We start from the raw sequence: 24,215 nt of genomic DNA on the forward strand, positions 1-24,215 counted from the left end.
CTTTTAAAAATAAACCACATACAGTAATTATCTGAAACAATTTCAGGTTCCTGATTCCCTAGATAAAATTTCATTTTCTACAATGAAATTGATGCTTACTTTGAATTGGCCATTTCAAGGAATAAAATTTCAAGGAATAAAAAGCAAAGCTAATATAACCACCCTAGCTATTTTACCAAAAAGGACAGATTGTGGAAGTATGAATCTTGTTCCATAAACCTATGAAAAAGTAGGTTTAACCTGTGGTACAGGTTGAAAGTATCCATGTAAGGACAAAGGGAATCCATATCTTTACTAGCAAGTAAGAGGAATGGTGAGATGCTTGAATTCCTGTATTTAGGGTCTTTGTTTAGCCCACAGTTTAAACACAATAAAACTTACAGAAAAGCTGAATAGGCAAGAGGGACTAATGGCTGAAAAAGGTGCTGCAGCTGATCAGCCAAGGCAAGTACCAATCTGTATGATGCATACTTTTGAGTAACTTCTGACCTGTGGATAACCTAAAGAAACCTATCACAGGGCATTTGGTCAGAGACAGTTTGCCATTACCCTTCTCTAAGGGCGAGAAAGTGTGATTAGCCCAAGGTCACCCAGTGAGTTTCTATGGCCAAAAGGAGATGGCCTCCCAGAATCCTAGTACAGTGCGCCCGCGCTGCTATACGTGGCTTCCAGCTTACGCAGAAGCCACATGTCAATTAAAGTAATGGCGCACACGCTGCCCCCAAGTCGTAAGCACATGCCGTGTTGTTTTTAATGGGGCGTGAGCATACATGGATTTCCCCTTATGCAGAGGAATCCGAAACGGATCCCCGCGTAAGGGGAGTGCCTGCGGTACATTGAACCCATTATGGCACCTGGCACATACATGATCTAGTGAACCAATAAAAGCTTCATATAAACATTTCCTCAGTTTTATTTCTCAGTCTGAGCAATATATCACAGGTAGTATTTTAGGTAGTGTGTAGCTTTTTAGAGAAAAGCATCCATTATTTGTTACATGGTACTATGTGGCACAGTGGTTTGCATAGAGATGTGAAGGCCTGTGGAAAAATTAGGAAAAAAACCTTTTTTGTCCATGTTTTTCCTGAATAGTGCTAATATGAAATATTCCATTATTTTCTTCCTTTTTTCAATTTTTTGCTTTTTTCCTGGTTCCAGGGGAAAAAATGGATGGAGAGGGTGTTGAACGACATTACCAAGACTGGCAATATTTGGAACCTGGAGAATGCAGAATGTGCACCTGGTAGAAGGCCACCCCCAGAGCTCGATGCTGATGTGGGGATGTGTAAACAGCCTTGAGCCAAGATTGGCAGGCCTTACCTTAGTCTACACTCTGCAAGGTACATGAGTGAACCATGGCGGAGTGATGGGAAACTCATGAATAATCAAATTCATGGATGTTGAAACAGCAAATGTGGATGACCATTGGTATAAGCTTAGAGGGAATGCCAAACAATTTTCTGCATTCATTTCCTTCTAAGTAAAGTTCTGGTTTTCCTTTTACTAAAAGAGTTTGTGACTCGTATCTAACCAAGAATACTAAGAAACATGTCATGCAAAATGAAACATAATCTGCAAGCTGGGCACAACCACATTTCTGGTTCACTTACTGCAGTGCTTCTCAATTATGTTCTGTCATGCCCCCCCCAGGAAGAAGAAAACATTTCGCGCGCCCCCCGCGCGACTGTAAATAGTATCATTTGTCTATAAAATTGTTATAAGTACACCTCTGCATAACAGAGCCTCGTGCCCCCCCCGGGGGGCCCGCCCCACTATTTGAGAAAGGCTGACTTACTGTAAGCTTCATATAATCATGCAATGTAATACTGATATATAGAATATGATTAGCATGTCACATCTACTGTGATTCACCATCTGCCAAGCACAGGAGCCATTTTTAACAAATGATATTTAATTTACATATATGGCTGATTTAATGCTTGAACATCTTATTAACATCTTGAAAGCTACAGTATTACTGAGATACTCATGGTAAGCCCCCAAAATTCTACACAGGAATGCACAATTGGATGAAATATGTCCCAGACAAAAATTAAGCAAGCTGTAGCAACATCATTAAAAGCTATAAATTCTAACTTTAGATATTTGCACTTAATATTGGGAGGGGGGAAAACATCCAGTAATAAATCATTTTTTAATAAAAACTGGTCATGTTACAGGACAACTAACTAAAACCCTCACAGTTGAGAATGCTAGACACAGTGTGAACCTGTCCTTCTTTAAAATTCTCATTCATTTCAATGTGTTTTGCACCATTTCTATTATGATTTCATTTTAAAATCCTTTTCATTTGACCATCACTTAATCCAGTAAATAGGCTATTGTAACTACCTCTTGGGGAAATAAACTGAACTATTTGTTTAGAAACTTACCTGAGTCTCAAGAGGGTATATATTTACATCTGAGTTTAACGGTGGTACATGCTCTGGTAACCTCTCGCTTGGATTTCTGTAATGCACTCTACATGGAGCAACCCTTGTACCAAGCCCGGAAGCTTCAGTTAATACAAAATATGGCAGCCAGATTGGTCACCGGTGCGTCCAGGTTTGACCATATAACACCTATTCTGAAAGATCTGCACTGGCTGCCTATTCGTTTCCGAGCACAATACAAGGTGTTGGTTATTACCTATAATGCCCTACATGGCTTGGGCCTGAGTTACTTGAGGGACTGCATTTCCCCATATAATCCGCCCTGCACACTCAGAACAACCGGGAAGAACTTGTTGGAAATTCCACCTTCTAAATATGTTATTACTTCCCAGATGGCCTTCTCAGTAGCGGCCCCACAAATCTGGAATACTCTTCCTGATGAGCTCCGTCTTATCACCCCCCTGGAAACATTTAAAAAGAGGCTTAAAACCTTCCTCTTCTGTCAAGCCTTCCCCCCTGGAAAATGAAGTTGTGTACTCTGATCCCATTGACTCTCTACCTCACCCTATTGATTGATTGAATGATTGTTTTTAGATTGTATATTGTATTTAGTGCTCTTGGCTTTATCTATTTTATGATGTTTTTGTAATTGGTTTTAAACTCTATGTAAACCACTTTGATCTTTTTGGAAAAGTGGTATATAAATAAAATTTAATATTATTATTATTATTATTAACAAGTGTGTGTGTGTGTGTGTGTGTGTGTGTGTGTGTGAAAGCTACAGGAAAAGAGATTTCACCTCAACATTAGGAGGAACTTCCTGACAGTAAGGGCTGTTCAACAGCTGAATGGCCATCTGTCAGGGATGCTTTGATTGAGAGTTCCTGCATGGCAGGGGGTTGGACTGGATGGCCCTTGTGGTCTCTTTCAACTCTACGATTCTGTGATATACATACACACACACACACACACACACACACACACACACACACACCTGCAACATATTTAATCTATTTTGCTTCCATACTAGTATATAAAAAACATACTGTAATTATCCACTATTAAGGGATGTATCACATGTCTCTATAGATTTACATAATTACTTCTATCCACAGCAAACCACATTGTTCTTTACTGACATTCCCCAGAAGTGTCAAGAACTAGAATGGAATCTATCCACATGGAAATACAGCTAGTGATATATACATCCTATATTCACTGAGATACTTCCCGAGGGAGTTTGTTTTGAACTCCCAGTGACTTCCTTTCTCTGGTAGTAAAGGCAAAATTTCCCAGGATATAGAGCAAAAGAATGACAACCATATGCCAAGCTCTGAATAGGCTTGATTTATTAATAAATTCTGCTTTAAAAGCTACTAAAGTCACTGCTATATACTGTAGTCTACTTCATGTAACCACTTTTCTCCTAAGCAAACAGACCTATGTTGTGTTTTGAGACAGGAGAACAAAACAAACAAGCCTATAAGTAGATTGCATATCACCTCAACTGGAAAAACAACAATGCTCTGTAGGCATAAGTTCAATTAAACTGGAACCATATCCATAAATCTGATCCAACTGGAAGCAAAAACTCCTCATCTTGAAGGGAATTCTGGACATTGGTCCAAGATTTACTGTGAGTTCAAATGAGTCACCAGTAAGCCACACTACTGTCCCAACCAAAAGAGATCATCCTATCAGTATATAGACAACACCTCTTGTGGTGAAGAGGACAGGGTTCCAATGTGGCAGGAATAGCAATTATGTAGAATCTGCAATTTCCAACATTCATCACCTCTGGTTTGCTAGCTAGGGCTACTGAGAGTTTTAATACAATAACATCTGGAAGACCACACAATTCCAACCCCTGCCATATGATAAAATCTGATTACTCTTACTGCATGCTGAGGTTTCTAGGAACAAAATAAAAAAATCCACAACTTTTTAAAGTTCCTTTTTATTTTAGCCCTTGAAGTTACTCAGGATCATGTTCTGTTGTTAGATATTTATGAATCCTATTTTTTTCCATCAATGAATACTAGGTAACATAAAGCATTCCAAAACTGCATCCACACTGAAGAAATAATCTAGTTTGACACTGTTTTAACTGCCATGGCTCAATTCTATGGAATTTTCAGAATTGTAGTTCTGTTAAACATTTAGCCTTCTCTGGTAGAGAGCCCTGGTGCCATACTAAACTACAACTCCCAGGATTCCCTAGCACTGAGCCATGGTAGTGAACACTGTCAAATTAGATTATTTCTGCAGTGTGGATGCAGCCCAAAATTATCACGTAGGACAGGATAATTGGCAGAAGGCCACTCAACAAGTTCCATGGCTCAGCAGAGACCTTAATCTGTATCTGCCAGGTCCCAGTCCAAAGCTGTAATAATCAAACCACACTGGCTCTAGCAATTATGTCCTCTTCTCCCTACTTTGTCCTCCACAACTATGTAAGGTTTGCCTGAAAGGTGATTAGTAGCTCAGTGTCACCCAAGTCACTGTTTTAATGATTTAATTGTTTAATAGTTAAATTATTCCTTAGTGTACATACAGTGGGACCTTGGTATCCTCGGGCTTGCCACCCGCAGATTCAAGCATCCATGGACCATTGTTGTTCCCAATGGTGGGGCGGTGGCCACACCGCCATTAGGGACAGCCCCCATTGTCCCCTGTGGCAGCATGTGCACATGGCCATGCCACCACTAGGGACAACGGAAGTCCCATTGTCCCATATGGCTGAATATGCCACCACTGGGGACAATGGGACTTGAGCATTCATAGATTTTGGTATCTGAGTGGGGCTCCGGAATGGATCCCTCTACATAAACAGAGGTCCCACTGTATTACAATACACAAGGTTGTGATATACAGAACACTATTTCATGTGTGGTATGGCTTATGCTTCCCCCAAAGTTACACAAGAACCATGTTGAAACAAAGCTGAATTTCACTGATGAGAACATGTTCTATCTGCAGCTATAGAGCACCTGCAACAAAGCTCTCTGAGCAAAAGTACTCAGAAGGGCAAAGCTCTGCCTGATCCAACTGATGAACTGAACCAGCCACATTTCACTTATCTTGCATAAACCTTCCCTAGTACAAACCATGTAAATTTTAGGAAGATCATGTGTACAGCAGCAAGTGCATTTGTGTGGAAATCAGGCACTCAGAGAGGCCATATCATATACAAACTAGTAAGTAAAAAGCTTACTGAATAAGTCTACAGACAATATCAGACAATAAAAATATCAAAGACTTCTGAAGTGTAGAAAAGAAAAAGTATAAATTAAAGGAGAAAGTTTTATTTCTCTTGCTGAAATTCATCCTATGTAACCCTGCCAACTGCAATTCAACTGTCTTTAAATATTTCTAGTTTGTTATCATATTTAACTTTTTTTCTTTACAAAAGGTTACATCTTTGTTAAAAACACACTTCTGGGAAAAAAATAGTATTTTAATGCATAAAATCTAATATTTTCAACTGGCTTATTTGACAGTTTATTCTGCTCCTACACTCAATTTTAAAAAAGCCAAACCACATGATGTGTAACAGTGTCACATCCTTTCACTGTGCTGCAACACAGATGTTATCTAATCTTGCCTTTAAAACTATAAGAATGTTTTGCCTATTTGAAATGATTAATCTCTGATGAGATTTTTTTCTTTTTTATTGTATCTAAACAAAACCATTTAACAATTACTCCTGGCTATTCAATATGTAACAATTTAATACCATTTTTAGCTTATTACATTACAAAGGATAACCTTTGGAAGAAAATAGGTAAATGCATTTACAAAATCTTTTCACATGTTAGATTTCCAACTTAAAATGCTAACTAGCTGAAGACTAAGCACAGGCAGACTCATGCGTAAAATTTTCCTTATGGTCCTTCATCATTTAACACAATGATGAAATGAATCCTGGGAAATATTTCTTTCACAGCTCTGCCATGATGTCATCCTGGACATATTTATACTTGCACTTATTTATTTCTAGCCCAAGACAGTCATCTGGTATAAAGAAAGACATTTGGCATAAAGACTTTCACCATCTTATCTGTGCATCATTTTGAAATACCTAAAATAGAAATTCTGAGGTAACAGACTACCAGAAAGTAAGTGAATTATATGTGTATCAGAAATAGTTTCTAAAATTATACTTTTGTTTTGTCTTGTTTTAAATTACAGCATTAGGCGTTGCTATCTTATGTGCTAAGAAAACGCTAATTATGTTTTTAGTCACAGGATTTTTTACCAACATTATAAACATTCAACTTTTGCTGTTATTTTAGATGTAATGGATATAAACATGCAAGAAACACTCACCTCCAGTGAACTATAGTTTTTAATTGTTAACTATGCTTTGCTGTTATAGAAGCACTGCTGTATACCAAGATAGATGGAAGTTAGGTTTTGTCAACACCTAAGGCACACTGAAGGTCAGTGTGGTACAACAGTTTGAGCACTGGACTATGACTTTGAAGACCAGGGTTCAAATCCTGACTTAGCCCATGTAAACCCACTGGGTGATCTTGGACAAGTCACAGTCTCTCAGCCTCAGATGATGACAATGGGAAGCCCTCTGTGAAGAAAGTTGCCAAAAAAAATCCCTTGATAAGGTTACCTAAGGGTCAGAAATGTCTTGAAGACACACAACAATAAGACACTGACTACTGCTCCCCTGGACTCCCTGACAAGCACTTATTTTGTTTGGTGAACATGGAACATGGAAACCTGTTTATCGCTAATTTGCAAAAGTGAAGGGCTTGTGCTTTCATGGAGTGGAAAGTTACAGCATTAAATGCATCAGTATAATGCAATATTTAGATCTAAATAATATTCACAGTGGGCTGGGCCATAACATCTGTAGATAATAAATCTGGCCAATCTATTAAGTGTGGTAGTATAGTAAGTTGTACCATACAGACCTATTTTCCATATTTTGTTAGTGCACACTTTGTTTCAATCTTTTTTAAAGGCCTTGAAAGAAATATACTGGGCTCAATAAAACATACACTTTGAAACAAGTTTATTTTTGGTCCAGGAAGGAAGGGTAGACCACTGGCTTTTACTGTGACTATGGCTCCTATTTCACTATGGTTTGTTTTAGGGTCCATGTATTAGATAACCAGACTTAGGCGTGTTCCAGACGGGCGCTTGGCCTGCCCCCAGTACATACTAGAGGTTGGCCGAGGACGCAGCGTCCAATCAGGCCTCACCCCTAGTACGTACTGGGTACATCAAAATGGCAGCACCCAGTACACATGGGCACCGCCATTTTGACGTGGTGGACGTTTTGACGCCATTTTGATGTGGCGTCATAACTGCACCATAAAAAGAACCCACTTTTTGCGGGTTCTTTTTGCTGCGCCGGGGAACCACGCGGTTTGTCCGCTGCGGCTCCCTGGTGCAGCAAACGCCTTAGTTTACAATGACAAGGAAAAAAAAATGTTTCTTCTTGTAAGATCGAAGGAGCAAATGACCATGCTTCAGATTTCTTCAAGATATAAGTGCCATTGTACTGAGTTCATCTTTTTATATGTGTACATCAATATAAAGTAAGATACCAGTATGTAAAAAAGAAAAGAAAATGAAATGTTGGTCATAAATGTCACAAAAACTAAATAAAAGTATGTTATGTAAACAGTATTTTCAAAATTGCTCCAGTCCTCCATAACTGTTACATTACTTATATCAGCTCCTTCCTAAAGCTCCAAGAATTGATAGATTGTTACAGAAAAATCCTACAACACAGTGGGCTTAAATTCTGAGGTTGAATTGTGAAAATACAGAAATTTGATCTTAAAACTATGAAGAACCTACAAGCACAACATGAGATTTTGGGATAAGGAGTTGGACATGATTTTTTTTTTTAAAAAAAAGAAAGAAATATATATCTATCTTGTTATTGGAATGCCATACTCAAATTAATTTGAGTTAAAGAACCTTTTCTGAGAGATCACAGTAATTTCCATGAAGTAGAGAACATGGCTACCTATACTGCATGAACTATAGTTGTGTGCCATTATTAATCATCTAAAACTAGAAGCAAGCAAAAAGAAAATACACACAAAGATGTAAACACAGGAAAGGTAGATTTGGCCACTGTGATATATGCCTTCACTATCTTCCAATCAGACTACTATAACACAATTTAGTGGGAGCTTTTAAAAGCTACCACTCACGTAAAATTCAGCAGCCCAAATGCTCTCTGGTGTATGTTTTAGAGACTATATAGCACTGGGCTTGTACCAACTGCGCTGGCTTCTCATTTGCTTCTAAGCCAAATTCAAGGTGCTATTTTTGATCTACAGAGCTCTAAATGGTTTTGAGGCCACAGTAACTGAAAATATATCTCTGCCCATACAAGTCTATCCAGAATCTGAGATAATGCAGACCCTTTTGAGTATTGCAGATCACTATATGAGGCCACGTTTTGTAGAGTACATAAGACAGGGCTCCTCTATAACAGATTCTCAACCACAAATCTCTCTCCCAAAAGAAAGCAGGTTCTATCCCTATTTATTTTTCAATGGGCTGCTAAGAATGTGTTGCCCTTGACTTCAATTTTAGGTTGTTTTAATCTGTTGTTAAAAAAATTTGGCTTATTATTATTATTAGTAGTAGTAGTAGTATTTTGCCTATCCCTAGTCTCGAAGAACACTGGGAGGTGATATTAAGTATACTGAAAGAGAATACATTGCCAAAGTTATAAAAGAAGCACATCTCATAAAGTAAAGCACTGGTTGGGTATTGAAGCATGCATCCAGACAATCTGTCTTCATAAAAGGAAGTGGGTTCAAGCACATTGGCCTGTTACAGACAGGCCAAAATAAAGCTGCTTCGAGTCACTTTGGAGGTATGGTATTTCAATGATGCATGCATCCTAAGAGTCCAAAAGCCGCACCAAAGCCACGCTCCGGTCCTAAGGACTGGAGTGCAGCTTTGGTGTGGCTTTGGGACTCTTAGGACTCATGCATCATTGAAATACCATACCTCCAAAGTGACTCGAAGCAGCTTTATTTTGGCCTGTCTGTAACAGGCCATTGTTTAATAGAGTTTTTACATAATGATAAACCACAGTTGTTTTTCCTTACAAAGAACTCATAGCTGATCACAAATAAAGAACCTGCTCCAACAAGACTTATGGTCCTCATAGATTTGTTTGCATACATAAGTGGGCCACTCCCATAAAAAGGTCAGAATAAAAACACAGTAATATTTTATTAAATAAATAAAACATAAGATCAAATCTTAAAAAGAAAATCCATAGAGGATAATAATGTGTAAAATGCATATAAATTCAATTATTCAAAATAATTGAATTTGCTGTTACCGTGTGGAATGGCACAAGTGATACATTATTTCATGATTCAAGGTATTTCCTTCTTTATTTTTTTTTTTAATTTTTATTACCTTTGCTCCTGTGGATGTTCTTCCACATCTTCCTCTGATTCAGCCTAGAGAACAAAGAATATACAATTAAAGACTTTCAGCAACAAATACAGGTTTTCAGTACAGTTACTTAAAAGCCCTTTTCCAGAGCTGCTGCATGGCACTTACGTCAATGAGACTCTAGTACTGCAAGATGTTTTAAGCAGCCTCATGCATTTTACAAACCAGTGAGGATCAGCAAATCTTTACATATAAAATATAAGAACTGTTGAGGAACTTTCACCTTGGCTAGTACTGGCTAGGTTTACTAGCAACATACCATGCTAAATTATATAAATACATGTGAAGAGCACAAGTAGTAATAGCACATTTTTTAAAAAAGCAAAGATGTCCAAGCAAGCTGTATCAGTATTTGTAAGAAGTAAATTAATTCAGGATTTCTTTTCACAAGGCAGCATTTGTAGATCTGCGTTATGAACTCCATATGTCTTAGAAAACCCCATAAGCTGGTTACCACATGAATGTACATTAAAGAAATAGTAATCTTTTGAATGCTTTTGCTACAAGCCTCCATCAAATCCAGGTGTCTTAAATGCAGAGGCATATTCATGCTTACATATGCCTTCAGTGTTTCACAGAGAGTGGGCCCATGAGCGAAGAATGCCTAGGTACTTCCTTCTAATAATTTTCTTCAGGATAACACACATCTAACCGACAGTTGTCCAGTGTTAACCAAATCTCTGTCAGGACAAATATTTGCCCTTTACCCAAAAAAAACCACAACAACCCATATTTGACATCCAAAAAGCAGATGTATCAGTTCAAGAGCATCCTCCACTTTAATGGCATAAATATATTAGTATTTTGCTTCATCTGATGTCACAACTCACCTTAGACTTACAGTAGATGTCTTTAATAAACCAACAAAGAAATCCATGATGAAAATGATACCAGTAATAAATCATGCATATATATTAAAATTATTTTTATTCATTTCCCAGCCCTGGGAGTTACAAAAATACACCAACATTTTTAAAAGTTATATAAAAGCTAGGTCTGTATGGCAGCAGATCTGTTGCACTCCTGGCTGTTGCACTCCTGTGAAGCCAGTTTCCATATATATGTTTCACTATAAATACATATACAGTGCACCCTTCCCTTACCCAGGGATCCGTTCTGGATCCCTCCACGTAAGGGGAAATCAGTGTATGCTGAAGCCCCATAGGAACTAATGGGGCTTGTGCCCATGCACACCCCATTAGTTCTTTCGGGGCGTTTGACGAACTCTTCCAGCATGGCTTTCAGCAAGTATATGTTTATTAGATTTACTGAAGTTTTTTTTTAAAAAATCCTTCAACCCTTTGTGGACTACAAAAAAAAAAATGGGCATCCTATGACATAACACCATTTAAGACCTCAAATACATCTGAAAGTTATCCCACTTCCCCACATGTAACTAGCCAGTTAAAAGCAGCCAACTGGCCATAAGCTAAAGTGTAGAGATGACACTTTTTCACTTTTTCAGTAAAGTATGGAGACGACTTCCCTGAATAGCCAAGATAACACTGGAAAAATCATTTATAAATTGGTGCTCCTATTAACACAAATTAAAATGACATGAATAAAAGCATTAGCCAATAGGGGAAAAAATGAAAAGATGGTAAGAGCCAGTGCATCAGTGGCATTTGTAGCTGCTTCATCCAGGCCTTTGAAAACATTGTTCCCAAAAACACTAATGGTAGTCCAATGACTCACTAACAATAATTGCAGTGAATCTCATTGCAGAATACCGGAATCTAGATAAATACAAAAACCTTCAATAGTCACTTGAAAAATCTCGATGGACATATACTTCAGGAACATAATTCTAGTGGATTGCTTCATTTGTTCTTGTGAAGATTTTTCCTGTTATCCATGGCAAGTAAAAATAACCCAAGAAACTTTAATTTTGTACTTCAGACTACCAGAATATATTCTTCCACCCCTACCTATATTTGCATCTGAATGATATATCTTACATAAAATCCAAGGGAGGATTAGATTCCATTTTCCCATAAAATTCAAATTGTGTGCAACCACAGGGACTGTAATAGCTGCAGCCATGGCTTGGAAGTACAGGTGTGTGCTCCCATCAAAAATTATATCTAGAACTGTATATTTGACCAGGAGTGCTCTTCTTATAGCTGGCTATATTGTTGCTCTCAGAAAGTTTGTTTTTTTATTTCCCCGTGCTCCTAGGCTTTCTCTGCATTCAACCAAGCCAATAAACTATTTCTTCCAGTTTTTTGGCTACAGTGAAGACAAAGAACAAAGCAGATTTTAAGCTCTTGATCTCTGCTTTTGGCCTATGAGAGATATAAATGTAGTTTAGCACATCAAGATTAAAAAAATCCAGAACCTTTCAAGGTCTGTAATTGTATTATAATATGGATCCCTCAATATTTGGGCTTATTCAGCTATCAAAAAGTATTGCCAACAGCAGTTGCTCTCTTATTTATATTTAGCAAAATATATCACAAGTACTCAAAGTAATCTGCCCACTTCACACATTTAACACAGGATCACAAAATAAAGAGAAGTCACATCAGCAGTCCTATTCAGGCTGGTGATTAATATTATCAGATCATATTCCTTCATGAAACAAGCAAAAAATAACGATTCTGACAAATAGCATCCTCTGCACCAGTTCCTTCATTATCTGAGGAAACATTCATATTTAGATAGGCAGTAGATACTTTGAATTTTCAATCTTGATCTCATCTGACTTAATTTTCCTTGGTTCATTGGGTTTCTTTTCTTTAATTAGCATCAATTTTTATTAATGCTGTATAATCTCATTCATGTCACATGCAGTCAAAATACTTTTGAAATAGTGCATGGTTATTTCAGTGAAATATCTATGGAAATTTTCTAACAATTGAGATAAGACTCTGTTTTAACACCCTCTACAGCTACTCCATTTTGTTTAATTTATGCCCACAAGCAAAACACAATTAGATGAGAAAATACTGCCCCTTTGAAGACAGATAAACCAGGGGCACGTTCCCACTATGAAATAGTGTGAATTGCCAATCAGTGTAAATGACCCTTGTTCCCATTTGAAATTGGTTCCTCTCACAATGTGATCGATTCGTGTTGTGATAAAGCGAAGCAAAGGCAAAAAACCCAGATTTTTTCAGACAGTGGTTTGAAAGAGATTCTTTTGAGAAGAATTGATTCTGAAGCAATTTCAGAAAGTGGGAACGACAGATCAGCATCGATTCATTCTGGAGGGGAGGGACTAATGGCAGAGGGGTGTTTACCATCCCTCCTCAGTTTTTGGCAGATCCACCATTTCCCTCCCTTGTGCCGGTGCATTTTATTCAAAGTAAAATTGACAGAATATTTGAATGATTGATTGACTGATCAATCAACTGAATATTCTATCAATTTTACTTTTTTAAAAACCCATTGTCCCTCCTTCATCCTCCTGCCTCGTTCCCTGGCTTTCCTTCTGTCCCTGGCTTCCTCCTTCTGTCCTCAGCTGGCTCCTTCTTCCTCCATCCCTGGCTTCCTTCTCAACAACAGCCGATTTGAAGTGGTGCAACTAGTGGGGATGACAACCATGCCAAAAAAAAAAAAAAGCGATTACACTGGGGTAAGAAAAAGATCTGCTTTCATGGTAGGAACGAGGGACCTTTTGGAATCAATTTCCAACATAGTTTAAAATGCAAGTGGGAATGAGCCCCAGGACTTCCACAAAAGAACATTCAAAGCAAACTAGCATTTGTGGTTATTTTCATATGCATTTTGATGACTTATATTCATCCACAGCAATTACTGCTGAAGTGCCAAAAAAAAGGAAGAGCTAAAGCATGGTTGGTTAAAGCACACCAAAACAATCCAGGTTTTGCTGACCCAGGAAGACTTTGAAATTGTAGTTCCCTTGGGAAGGGGCATCAAATATAGAAACATTAGAAAAACCCTTATATTGATTCAATCCATTTATCTATTTAACGAAGTACTTGTTAATTTTGACAGGCAAAGGTTCTTTGGGGTTTCAGACAGGAGTGTTTCCTTACCCTTTCTGGAGATAAGTTGTCTCCAAAATATTTTATACGGCAGTTTTCCAAATAATAAGCAGGACCAATTCTGATTAGCTTCCAAAATCTGAGGCAGTCAGATGTGTTCAGGGTGGTAAGGCAGATAAAGGTAAAAGTAAATGTTTCCCCTTTGATGTCAGACTGTAGAGGTTGGTGTTCATCTACATTACTAAGCTGAGAAAGCCAGCATTGTCAAAGACGACTCCATGGTCATGTGGCTGCATGGAACACTGTTACCTTCTCACTGAAGTGGTACCTATTTATCTACTTGCACTTTTACATACTTTAGAACTGCTAAGGTGACAGAAGCTGTGACCAGTGATGGGAGCTCACTCCATCACACGACACTTGGGTCTCAAACCGCCACTCTGTCAATCTTGCGGTTGTCAGTCTTAACCATGCTATAGCTTAATCCAACAAAGAAGTTCCTGTTTTCCTGTAGGAATCTCCAAATAGTTGATAGTTGTATGCACAGGAATTCTGACAACCACTAACATGTATGGGAACTGCCAAAATTTTGATACAAATTCATAATTAACGAGAATCGTTTCTTCCTAATACAGGTTTACTCATGCAACTGCCTGTTTTACCAGGTAAGCAAACTGTAAAGAAGTTCATCTTCTTAAGCTACAGACTTTTAAAACTGGCATAACAGGAGCAAGCAGAGTAACATTTTTTCAGCAGCATGGTTGTTTAACTGCTTCTCTCAGCCTAAACATAACAATCTTTACTTCTTTCACTGTTGCACTTAATCCTACTCTTAAAGAATATGGAAAAAGTGCCTTCTATCTTTTTATGGGTATTTCAAAATCATCCAATGATGTCTTAAATTCCACAAGTCCTTAAATAAGGACTTTGGAATCTCAGTAGTTTACAAACAAACAAAGAAACTCTCCAAAAACTTTTTTAGCCAAGTGAAATAGTTTTGTGAATATCTTGGCATTTCACACAGGCTGGAAATAAAAAAATACAAGCCACTAGAGAGATCAAACAATATGAATCTAAAATGTAACTCCTTCCTTTAAAGGGCTTTTAAGAAGTAGCCAAATATGGATAAACATATTTCAGAACTCCGTCTGTTTGAAATCCACTTCTCAGAGTTCTCTCATAGCAGATATAGCAACAAGCTATAAAAATCTATCCTCAATTCACTTCTCCTTTCAAACTATTAGCAATGGAAATGCCCAAATCAGACCAATTATGTTCTGAAAGTACTAGTGTATACCTGGAAATTATTATTTCATAATAAAATAAGAGGAAGAGACTGAGGGGAAAGCATCAGAAGAGGAACCTGCCACCATTTGAGAAAAGGCCCTAGATAGAAAAAGCGCAATATTTTATGTTATGGATAAATATTTTTTTTGTCGCAATGGCAAAACAGAATGAGTATTTCTAGTAATCTTCAGGTAAAGGATTTGAAAAGTGATTCATATCCCAAATACATAATGATCATCAAGACTAACATACCCCAATAAAGACATTCAGCACTAAACTTAGTTGTGCATTTGACAAAGTTTTTATCTGTGAGTCTGCTTCAGGATATGGGCTTTGCAAAGGCCTCTGATTCGTCACTGTGCGAACAGAATGCTAGACTAGATAAGCCTTTGTCCTATCCACCCAGCATTCTCATGTTGGACAGTGGTGAAACAATGAGGAACTCTGTGCATTAAATATACTGCTGCCACACAGGCAGGAAAGCAGGCAGGCAAGGTTTAGAATTAAAAAAAAACCCCCACAAAACAACTTCCAAAGAATCTGTTGTGAAGTACTTCACCCATAGTTCCCTTGACAACAATGTTCTACACTATTTGTCACTATGGATTTTCAATATGCACATATACAGCTTGAGACTGGTGCTCCACCACGCTCCAAGGAAATGTCTTCCACTGTAGAACAGCTCTTACTGACAGGGTTTTGCCTTCCCCTGAGGCTGAGAGCATGTGACTTGCCCAAGGTCACCCACTGGATTTAATGACTTAGCTGGGAATTAAACCCTGATTTCCAGAGTCCAGTGTCCAACGCTTAAACCACCATGCCACGCTGTCCCTAGGTTGAGCTTATGGTAGCCCAAATCAGACAAAGGGACCAGGTTACCCTTAAATGAATCACAACCAGGCTTGAATGAATACAAATCCTCTCCCTTTCTTCCTTCTCTGCAGGTGCCAATCTTCCAGTTTTCACTGAAAAACAGCTGTTCTGCATTCCCCATATTTGGGGAAATATGGTTAGCCTAAACAGTGGTCCTCAGCCGTTAGCCCTCCAGGTGATTCGGACTTCAACACTCAAAATCCCAGACTATTAGCCATGTTGGGACTAGGGTATCTGGAAACTTAGAACTACTGACCATACAAATCATGTATCCCATGACCAGCTCTCAAGTGAGCCTTGGTCTAATTTCAAATGCCCTTAATTCAGGACTTTAGAAGAGTGACCTATCCCACTCTGAGGAGAAAGGCATGGGAAGAAAGGAGATGGCAGGTAGAGAAATTGTGGACCAATTTCCTTAGGTCTTGGGCTCATCCACCACTGACTTGAGCCTCATCTATTGCAGCTAAGGGAATTCAGCCTTGACATTTAAAAAGCTGCCTAGTCCTGATTTAACAAGTAATATATAAGAACATTAACAGTTTTTTAAAAAACCATCACACACTTCCAAATGCAATATTAAAGCTAGGTAGATATGGTAAGCTAGATTTCAGAGAAGGTAATGACAAGCCATCTCTGGATATCCTTGCCTAAGAAAACCCTATGAAATTAATGAGGTCACCATAAGTCAACAGGTAACTGAAGGCATATGGACACACATAATTACTCACACAAGCCTTAGATAAAAAAGATAACCACTGAACAGTTAAGTGTGATACCAATAAACAGTAAATAAATATAAAGTAAATAAATGTCAGAGAACTGAAGATGATTCTGCTCACATAGCACAAATAGGAAGTACATTCCATGCACACTGTACATATCAAACTCCAAAAGGAAAATAAAAACACCCTGAGAGTCCAGCTATCTTGGAGATTCCCCCATGCCTGGCCAGAAATATCACCTCCCTTCTCTCACAGGTGGCACTCTAGAAAAGCAGTTCTCCTCCTATAGGTCCACAGATGCTATTCAACTACAACTCCCCAAATCTCTTCCTGCAGCTGAAGTCCAAGAACATCTGGGGACCAGCAGCTGAGAAACGCTATTCTAAAATACCCTCTTCTCAGCAGACAAACCTATGCAGAATGCATCATGAAAGAGAACTACCTCCTTATGTCTGCTAATGAGGTAACTTCCAAAGAAGTAAACCAGTTTGAGTAACAGCTATTCAGAATCTACCAACTGCCCACAGTGGCCTCAAGTCATGATCCCCAAAAATCACTGCTCATCTAGTAAGTACTCTGTTCTGGGTTCCCCTCTCACCTCTCTTTCCTTTGCCTGAGAAGATGGCAGATGCAATCCCCATTTGAGTCCAGTGATGGTTACAGAGGAATTTGGTAGGAAATATTTTGCCAATCTCATGCCCTCTAGATGTGTTGGGCAGTGGCCTACTATTCCACCATCTTTACCCAGCATGGTAAATAATCCTTCCCTGCAAACTGCTGCAGATCAATACAACCTATGCACGTTTACAGTATTATAAAATCAAATCCTCTTGAATTCAATGGAAATTATGCCTGACTATGCAGGCATAACTATACAAGGCTTCACTGGACCGGTCTGCTGCTTCTTAACACTCAGAAAATCTCAATGCAGCAATTATACCTTCCCTGCATTCTGCACTTTTTGCTAACTGTTGTGTACAACTACAGACAGTCCATGAAAAACAAATGTACACTGATAGTTATTTACATAAGAAAATATTCATATGTGTAACAAAAGTGTTGAAAAAGAAGCCAATATTTCAACCTTCTTTTAATAGTTTTTAAAAATAGTCTGAAGACATTAAAAATAAAGTATAAACAGCTGGCATGTTGATATAATAAGATACTTGAAAATGCTATTATATTGTATTTTAAGAAAATGTTACTAAGAAATCAACCTGTTTTTGCATATGTATACAAATTCCAGAAAATTATATTTTAAGTCACTATATCCTAGCATGTTTCTTTTAGGGGAAAACCCAAAATAATAATATATAAAATAATATCTATAAATTTGTGTCCTGAGGCAATGCATCTTTTAAAAAATACCAAGGAAATGGACAAATGCATGCCCCTGACTTGAAGGATGCTTACTCTCAAGTAGGAACAGTACTGCAGTGGTAGGTTAGAGCTCTTTCCCTTGCAAAGATCAGGTGCAACTAAACTTTGTCCTGAGGCAATGCATTTTTTTAAAAAATACTAAGGATTTTTTTTTACATAGGTTCAGGATGCCACTGACTTGAAGGATGCTTACTCTTAAGTAGGAACAGTACTGCAGTGATAGGTTAGAGATCTTTCCCTTATGAAGCTCAGGTGCAAGTAGACTTTGTCCTGAGGCGATGCATCAAGATTAGGTGCAACTAGCCTTTTTTTAAAATTCTGCAGCATCATATACTCTTTGACATTGCCAGCACCTCCCTTTCAGAATTCCAATGAATGAGAGACTGCAACCATAGCCCAAATCCTGTCAATGTGATGCCTGAGAAGATGGCAGATGAAAGTGCTGCTCCATCAGTGCATGACTGGCAAAATGGTAAGAGAGGTCACAAAGGCATCAAGGGACAAACGGATAGAGGCTGCAAAAGCATCAAGGGAGAGATGGATACCATGAGACCCATTGGGTGTAACAAATGTTACCATTTCACAAGTGTCTAAAATCCTACCGCAAGCCAGTGTGGCATAGTGGTTTGAGTGTTGAACTACGACAGTAGAGACCAGGGTTCAATTCCCAGGTCTGCCATGAGACCCACTGTGTGTCCTTGGGCAAGTCACATACTCTCACCTTCAGGGAAAGGCAATGGCAAACCTCCTCAGAACAACTCTTGCCAAGAAAACCCCACGATGGGTGGCCTTGCAGCCTGCCTGCTGGACAGGCAACCTTGTCTGGACACTCTCCTGTTCCCCAGACTCCCGGCCATTTCCTTACCTGGGCGGGCATGAGCAGCTCCCCGTCCTCGGCTTGCCACAACTCCACCACGTTGGGGATGGGGTCAATTGCTACGAGAAAACAAAACAAAATGAGGCCCTCATTCCAAGCCATGCCAAGGGACAGTGGAGGGTTGAGTCGGGGCAGGCCTGGCTGGCAACAAAACCCTGGCCTCTTCCCAACCCAGGGCAATGCTGAGCCCTCTGTGTTTGTGTGCACGCATGTGTGTTTGTGTGTTGGGAGGGGAAAAAAGGAGGCTTTTGTTTTGTTTCGCCTCCAGCCTAGGAGACCATCCCATGCTCAAAGGCTCCCCAGTTCCTGCCCACATGTAAGCGATGCATGGAGAAGGGGGCTGAAAAAGCCCACTCCCCATTCCCCTGAGGCCTCCCTTGTGTAGCAGAGCCAGCCTGAGGAGGAGGAAAAGGAGGCTGAGAGAGAAAGCCTGAGAAAGGGAGGAAAGCCAGGGACCTCACTGCCAAGGAGGCCAAGGCCCCACAAAATGGAGGACCTTGGAGGAAAAGGGAGAGCAGGACCCAAGGAAATCTCACAGAGAGAAAGCGAGAGAGACACGTCAATTCGTGCTTCTCAGTCCTGCTCAAAATGGAGAGCGTTGAGGACAACAAATGGAGGACAGGACCAAAGAAAGGCTCACAAACACTCCTAGCAATGTCAATTTGTGCTCCTCAGCCCTGCTCAACATGGAGGGCATTTGGGGAATTCCTCCTGGGCAGGAAGGCTGAAATACAGGACATCTGAGGTGGTCTCTGGTGTCCTCCAAGATCTGCTACACATGTCCTGGAAACAGAGGACCTCTGGTTATCCTGGTCGTGCTCCAAATTGAGGACATTTTGGAATCTCTTCTGAGCAGAAAGGTTGAAATGGAAGATTATGTGCTGGAAAAGGAGGCCCTTTGGTCACTTTGGCCATGCTTCAAATGGAGGACATTTGGGAATCCCCCCCCAGGCAGAAAGGTCGAAATGGAGGACTATGTCCTGGGAAAAGAAGGGGACACGCTCCAAATGGAGGGCATTTTGGAACCCCTCCTGGGCAGGAAGGTTGAAATGGAGGACTATGTCCTGGAAAAGGAGGATCTCTGGTCACTTTGGCCATGCTCCAAATGCAGGACATTTTTAATGCCTCCTGGGAAGAAAGGCCGAAATGGAGGGCTACGTCCTGGGAAAGGAGAGGGGCATGCTCCAAATGGAGGCCATTTCGGAACCCCTCTTGAGCAGGAAGGCTGAAATGGAGGGCTATGCCCTGGAAAAGGAGGACGCCTGGGTCCCCCTGGGGAAAAGGCTTTGGGCAGAAAAGGTGCCTCCTCCCCCTCGCTTTGCTCGGTTGCAGAAGCCAAAGGAATGTAACAACAACAACAACAACAACAATCATAATAATAATGTTGGTGGGTTTTTCGATGTGGCCCTGTTCTTTGAAAAACCCACCAAAACCCCCCTATGAACGCTGGCCATGAATACCTTCGACTTCACAATAATAATAGTAATAATAATAATAATAATAATAATAATAATAATAATAAACAGTACTGCAGCCCAAGGGAAGGCACTGGGTCCAGCTTTTCTTTTGTGAGAGCCAAGAGCAGCACAGCAGCTCAGCCTCTGCAGCAGCAGCAGCAGCAGCCACACAAAGAGAGAGAGAGAGAGAGAGAGAGAGAGAGAGAGAGAGGCAGCCAAGGGCTGAGGGAAGGGCTCTGTCTCCAGCCTCCTCAGACCCTTTTCACCTCCTCAGCTTCTCCTTCCCCGCAACAACCACCGCCATCTCCGCCACGTTGCCCTCCAGTCCCCCCTTGGGCTAAAGAGTTGGGTCCTTCGTGCTTGGCAATGGCATGGCCTTTCGTCCCCCTCCTCACCTTGGCCCTGGGCCTCTCCAGGCCGACAGCAAGGCAGCAGGACCTGGAAGACGCCCAGCAGGAGGTTGAAGGCTGTGGCTGCCCTGCAGTAGCTGCTTTGGGAAGGGCCCCGCAGCCCCGCCATGCTGCCTTGGCTCTGGCTTGCCTGGCTCCTCACTCGGGGCTGCTGGGGACGAGGCTGCAGCTGTTGCAAAAGCAGCAGCCAAGGCAGCAAAGAGCCACCGCCTGCCTGCCTCCTCCCTCCCTCCCTCCCTTTGCGCCTGTGTGCGCCACAGATAGGCAGCCAGGCAGCCAGGCAAGGCTGGCCTGCGCAGGGTGGAGCCTGCCTGGGCAAGGGGAGGCAGCCCTCTCTCCTTTCTTTCTTTCTTTCTTTCTTTCTTTCTTTCTTTCTTTCCAGGCCTCCTTCCTTTGGGCTCCACCCGACCCTCTCAAATGCTGCCTGCTGCTGCCCCCACAGCGCAAGGCCAAAGCCCAACATGACGGGGCTCAAGGGTTGCAGAGGGAGCCCCTGAAGGGACCCAAAATGCCCAGTCCAGCCACAGATGCAGGGAAAACGTCAGGAAGAAACTCTTCTACAACACAGCCACCTCGCCCGAAAAGCCCACAAATACTCACCCTGGCAAGAGTAGCACAAAAGAAAAGAGTCTGCTTAATGGCTAGCTCAGACGGTCCACCATGGTGGAGGTTGGAGTCTCCTTGGACTACAAATCTCCAGACCAAGGTTCAATTCCCTGCCTTGGCATTTTTTTAAAAAAAATATAGCCCTGGCAAGTCACACTCTCTCAGCTTCAGAGGATGGCAACTTGCCAAGAAACGCCACTGCTAGGCTTGCTGTGAGAGCCAGTTTGAGTGTCAGAGTACAAATCTGGAGACCAGAATTCAATGCCTGTTGCAGCAGAGGAAGACGCAAGGCACCGCAAAATTGGGGAGGAGGGGGCCTTGAAGGAAAATGTAGCAGGACATGGCCACTATAAAAGCTAAAACCCATAGGTTTTGGGAGGGGGGGGGTTCAGGCTATGAAGCCATGTTCTAGAAGGGTTTAGTAAAGTCAAAGGCTTGCACAACTGCCACCCACAGTGGGGGTTTTCTAGGGGTTTTCGGACTATGAGGCCATGGTCTAGAAGAGTTTAGTGAAATTGAAGGCTTGCACACTGGCATGGAAGAGAGTACTGTGTGTTGTTCTCTGTAGGCCTTGCCATTCAACAAGATAACGATATGTAGATTAACATGTAAATCGCTTCCTCTCAACCAACAGTATATATACCCCTCTCTCTTTTATGCCAGCATCCTCTGAAGTTGCTAACTACAGCTGCTGGCAAAACGTCAGGACTAAACTCTTTTAGAACATGGCCTCATAGCCTGAAAACCCCACAAAAACCTACTCATAGAAATGTCCATTCATCCTTCTTAGGCATACTCCAAATGGAGGTCATTTTTGGAATCCCTCCTGCACAGAAAAGGCTGAAATGGACTGGAAAAGGAGGGCCTCTGGTTACCCTGTTCTTGGTTTAGATTCTCTCATTTAGGCATTGGACATGGAGGGGGAAGAAGAACCCAGTTTTCTCAAGCTTATTGTGTGCCTCCAGATCATTTTTTCACTTATGGAGACCCTGTTGTTGTTGTTATTGTTGTGTGCCTCCAAGTCATTATTATTAATTTTTTTTGCTTATGGAAACCCTGTTATTGTCATGTGTCTTAAAGCCATTTTTGTTTTTTATTTATGGTGACCCTGTTGTCTGCCTTCACATCACTTTTGTTTTTTTGTTTTTCACTTGGCTGACCCATGTTGTTGTGTGTCTTCGATCCATTTCTGATTTACTGTGATCCTGTCATGGGTTTTTCTTGGCATTATTTCTTCAGAGGTGGTTTGCCATTGCCTTTTTCCTCTGAAGCCGAGAGCATGTGACTTGCCCAAGGTCAGCCAGGGGGTTTCATGACCAAGTGGAAATCAAATTCTGGTCTCCAGATTTGTACTCCAACGTACCAACCACTAAGCCACACTGGCTCTCATGGCGAGCCTATCAGTGGGGTTTCTTGGCAAGTTTACTCAAAGGGGGTTTGCCATTGCCATCCTCTGAGGCTGAGAGAGTGTGACTTGCCAAGGTCATCCAGGTTTTTTTTTAATGCCCAGGCAGGGAATTGAACCCTGGTCTCCAGAGTCGTAGTCCAACGCTCAAACCTACACCATGCTAGGATTTCTTAGCCAGCTATTATGCTGTCCAAAGCAGAGTCTTTTGTTTTGTACTCACCTTTTCAGGCTTGTTTCTTACGTTTTAACTCTGGCTTTCTCCAGAAAGTCCAAAGTGGCATTTTAGGTTCTCCTCTGCCTCTGCAACCTCCCCTATTTTGACACAGACAGACAGAGAGGCCTTCTTCCAGGAGGTGAATTAGACTCTTTTGAGTTTACCTGATTGACCCCAAATTGGCCTCTGAACTTTATGGCAAAAGGAGGAATTTCAAGCTTGCTCTCACAGATCTTAGCCCAACACTCTAACTTAACCTCCAGGCCACGGTGATTTTCCAGTCATTGATACAGTGCATCTTAGCAGGTTGGACAAACTTTGGCCTTACTGGTGCTTGATGTTAACTATTATCCACCTTCCCTTCAGCAGCAGCCAGGGATGATGGGAACTGTGGTCCAGCAACATTTGGAGTGTGACAACTTTGCCTGTGTGTGCAAACCATGAGAAATTGGATTCTGTATTTAGATTTGTCAAGTCTCTCCTTTTCTTGGGTAACAAAGAGGGTGGTGGCATTGTGAAGACTGCCCCAGCCTTCCTGGACTACAACAGCTTGGGCCTTTAAAGTTTATTCATGTGTGTCCGCTTCAAGTCACCTGCCAACTTATGGTGACCCCATGAAATTCATAGAGTTTTGTAGGAGGCCCTTTATCTCATGCTAGTCTGTTGCAGAACAACAACAACAGAGTATCTCGATTGTAACCACTTCCAGATAATGTGTTAGTTTTATCTTCCCACACAAGGGGCATTTATATACTTGAGGAAAAAAGAAAGAAAGTGTTGCTTGGAATGTCTATTATGTATCACTAAAGAAGCCCCTTTCCTAGTTTATGAATAGTCTATCCATGTGCAGACCAGTACTATACATATTTACAAGAAGTAAGCTCCACTGAGTTAAAAGGGACTTATTAGTCATTTGGTATCCTAGCCCTGGAATGCAAATACCATAGGCAAACAACACATTAGCAGGGCTGGGTGACAGCTCAAAAATAAACAACAGCTTGCCTGGCTGTACAAGAGTGCCTTTTTCACAGAGTTTCACAACTTATAAATGAAGGACACTCTGGAATCTATGTGGATTTCCAAGCACTTAAACTTCAATGTTCTGAAATAAGGATATTCATCTGTTGTCTTCTGTCAAATTCTGCAACAGTGCAGTGACAGCCTTTAAAATGAGCAAGAA

At 40.8% G+C, this 24,215-nt stretch overlaps 1 protein-coding gene across 5 annotated transcripts in view; it reads right to left on the reverse strand.

Moving 5' to 3' along the window:
- Positions 1-21,069, reverse strand: part of TMEM131L (transmembrane 131 like) — an 87,712-nt gene extending 66,643 nt beyond the window's left edge. For 3 of the 5 annotated variants that reach the window (XM_089525658.1, XM_089525657.1, XM_089525656.1), the window contains exons 1-3: positions 20,793-21,068; positions 18,929-18,999; positions 9,813-9,856 (exon numbers count right to left, since the gene is read on the reverse strand). In XM_089525658.1, coding sequence (XP_089381784.1) covers positions 9,813-9,856; positions 18,929-18,999; positions 20,793-20,916 — 239 coding nt within the window. In that variant the 5' untranslated portion in view covers positions 20,917-21,068. Of the gene's footprint in view, positions 1-9,812; positions 9,857-18,928; positions 19,000-20,792 lie in introns of all 5 variants that reach the window. The other 2 variants (XM_089525659.1, XM_089525660.1) reach the window with 2 other exon arrangements.
- Positions 21,070-24,215: the final 3,146 nt, after the last annotated feature.

The sequence above is a fragment of the Sceloporus occidentalis genome, unplaced genomic scaffold (assembly GCF_023333645.1).
Source record: "Sceloporus occidentalis isolate IW3139 unplaced genomic scaffold, rSceOcc1.0.p SCAF_5, whole genome shotgun sequence".
Classification (NCBI taxonomy): domain Eukaryota; kingdom Metazoa; phylum Chordata; class Lepidosauria; order Squamata; family Phrynosomatidae; genus Sceloporus; species Sceloporus occidentalis.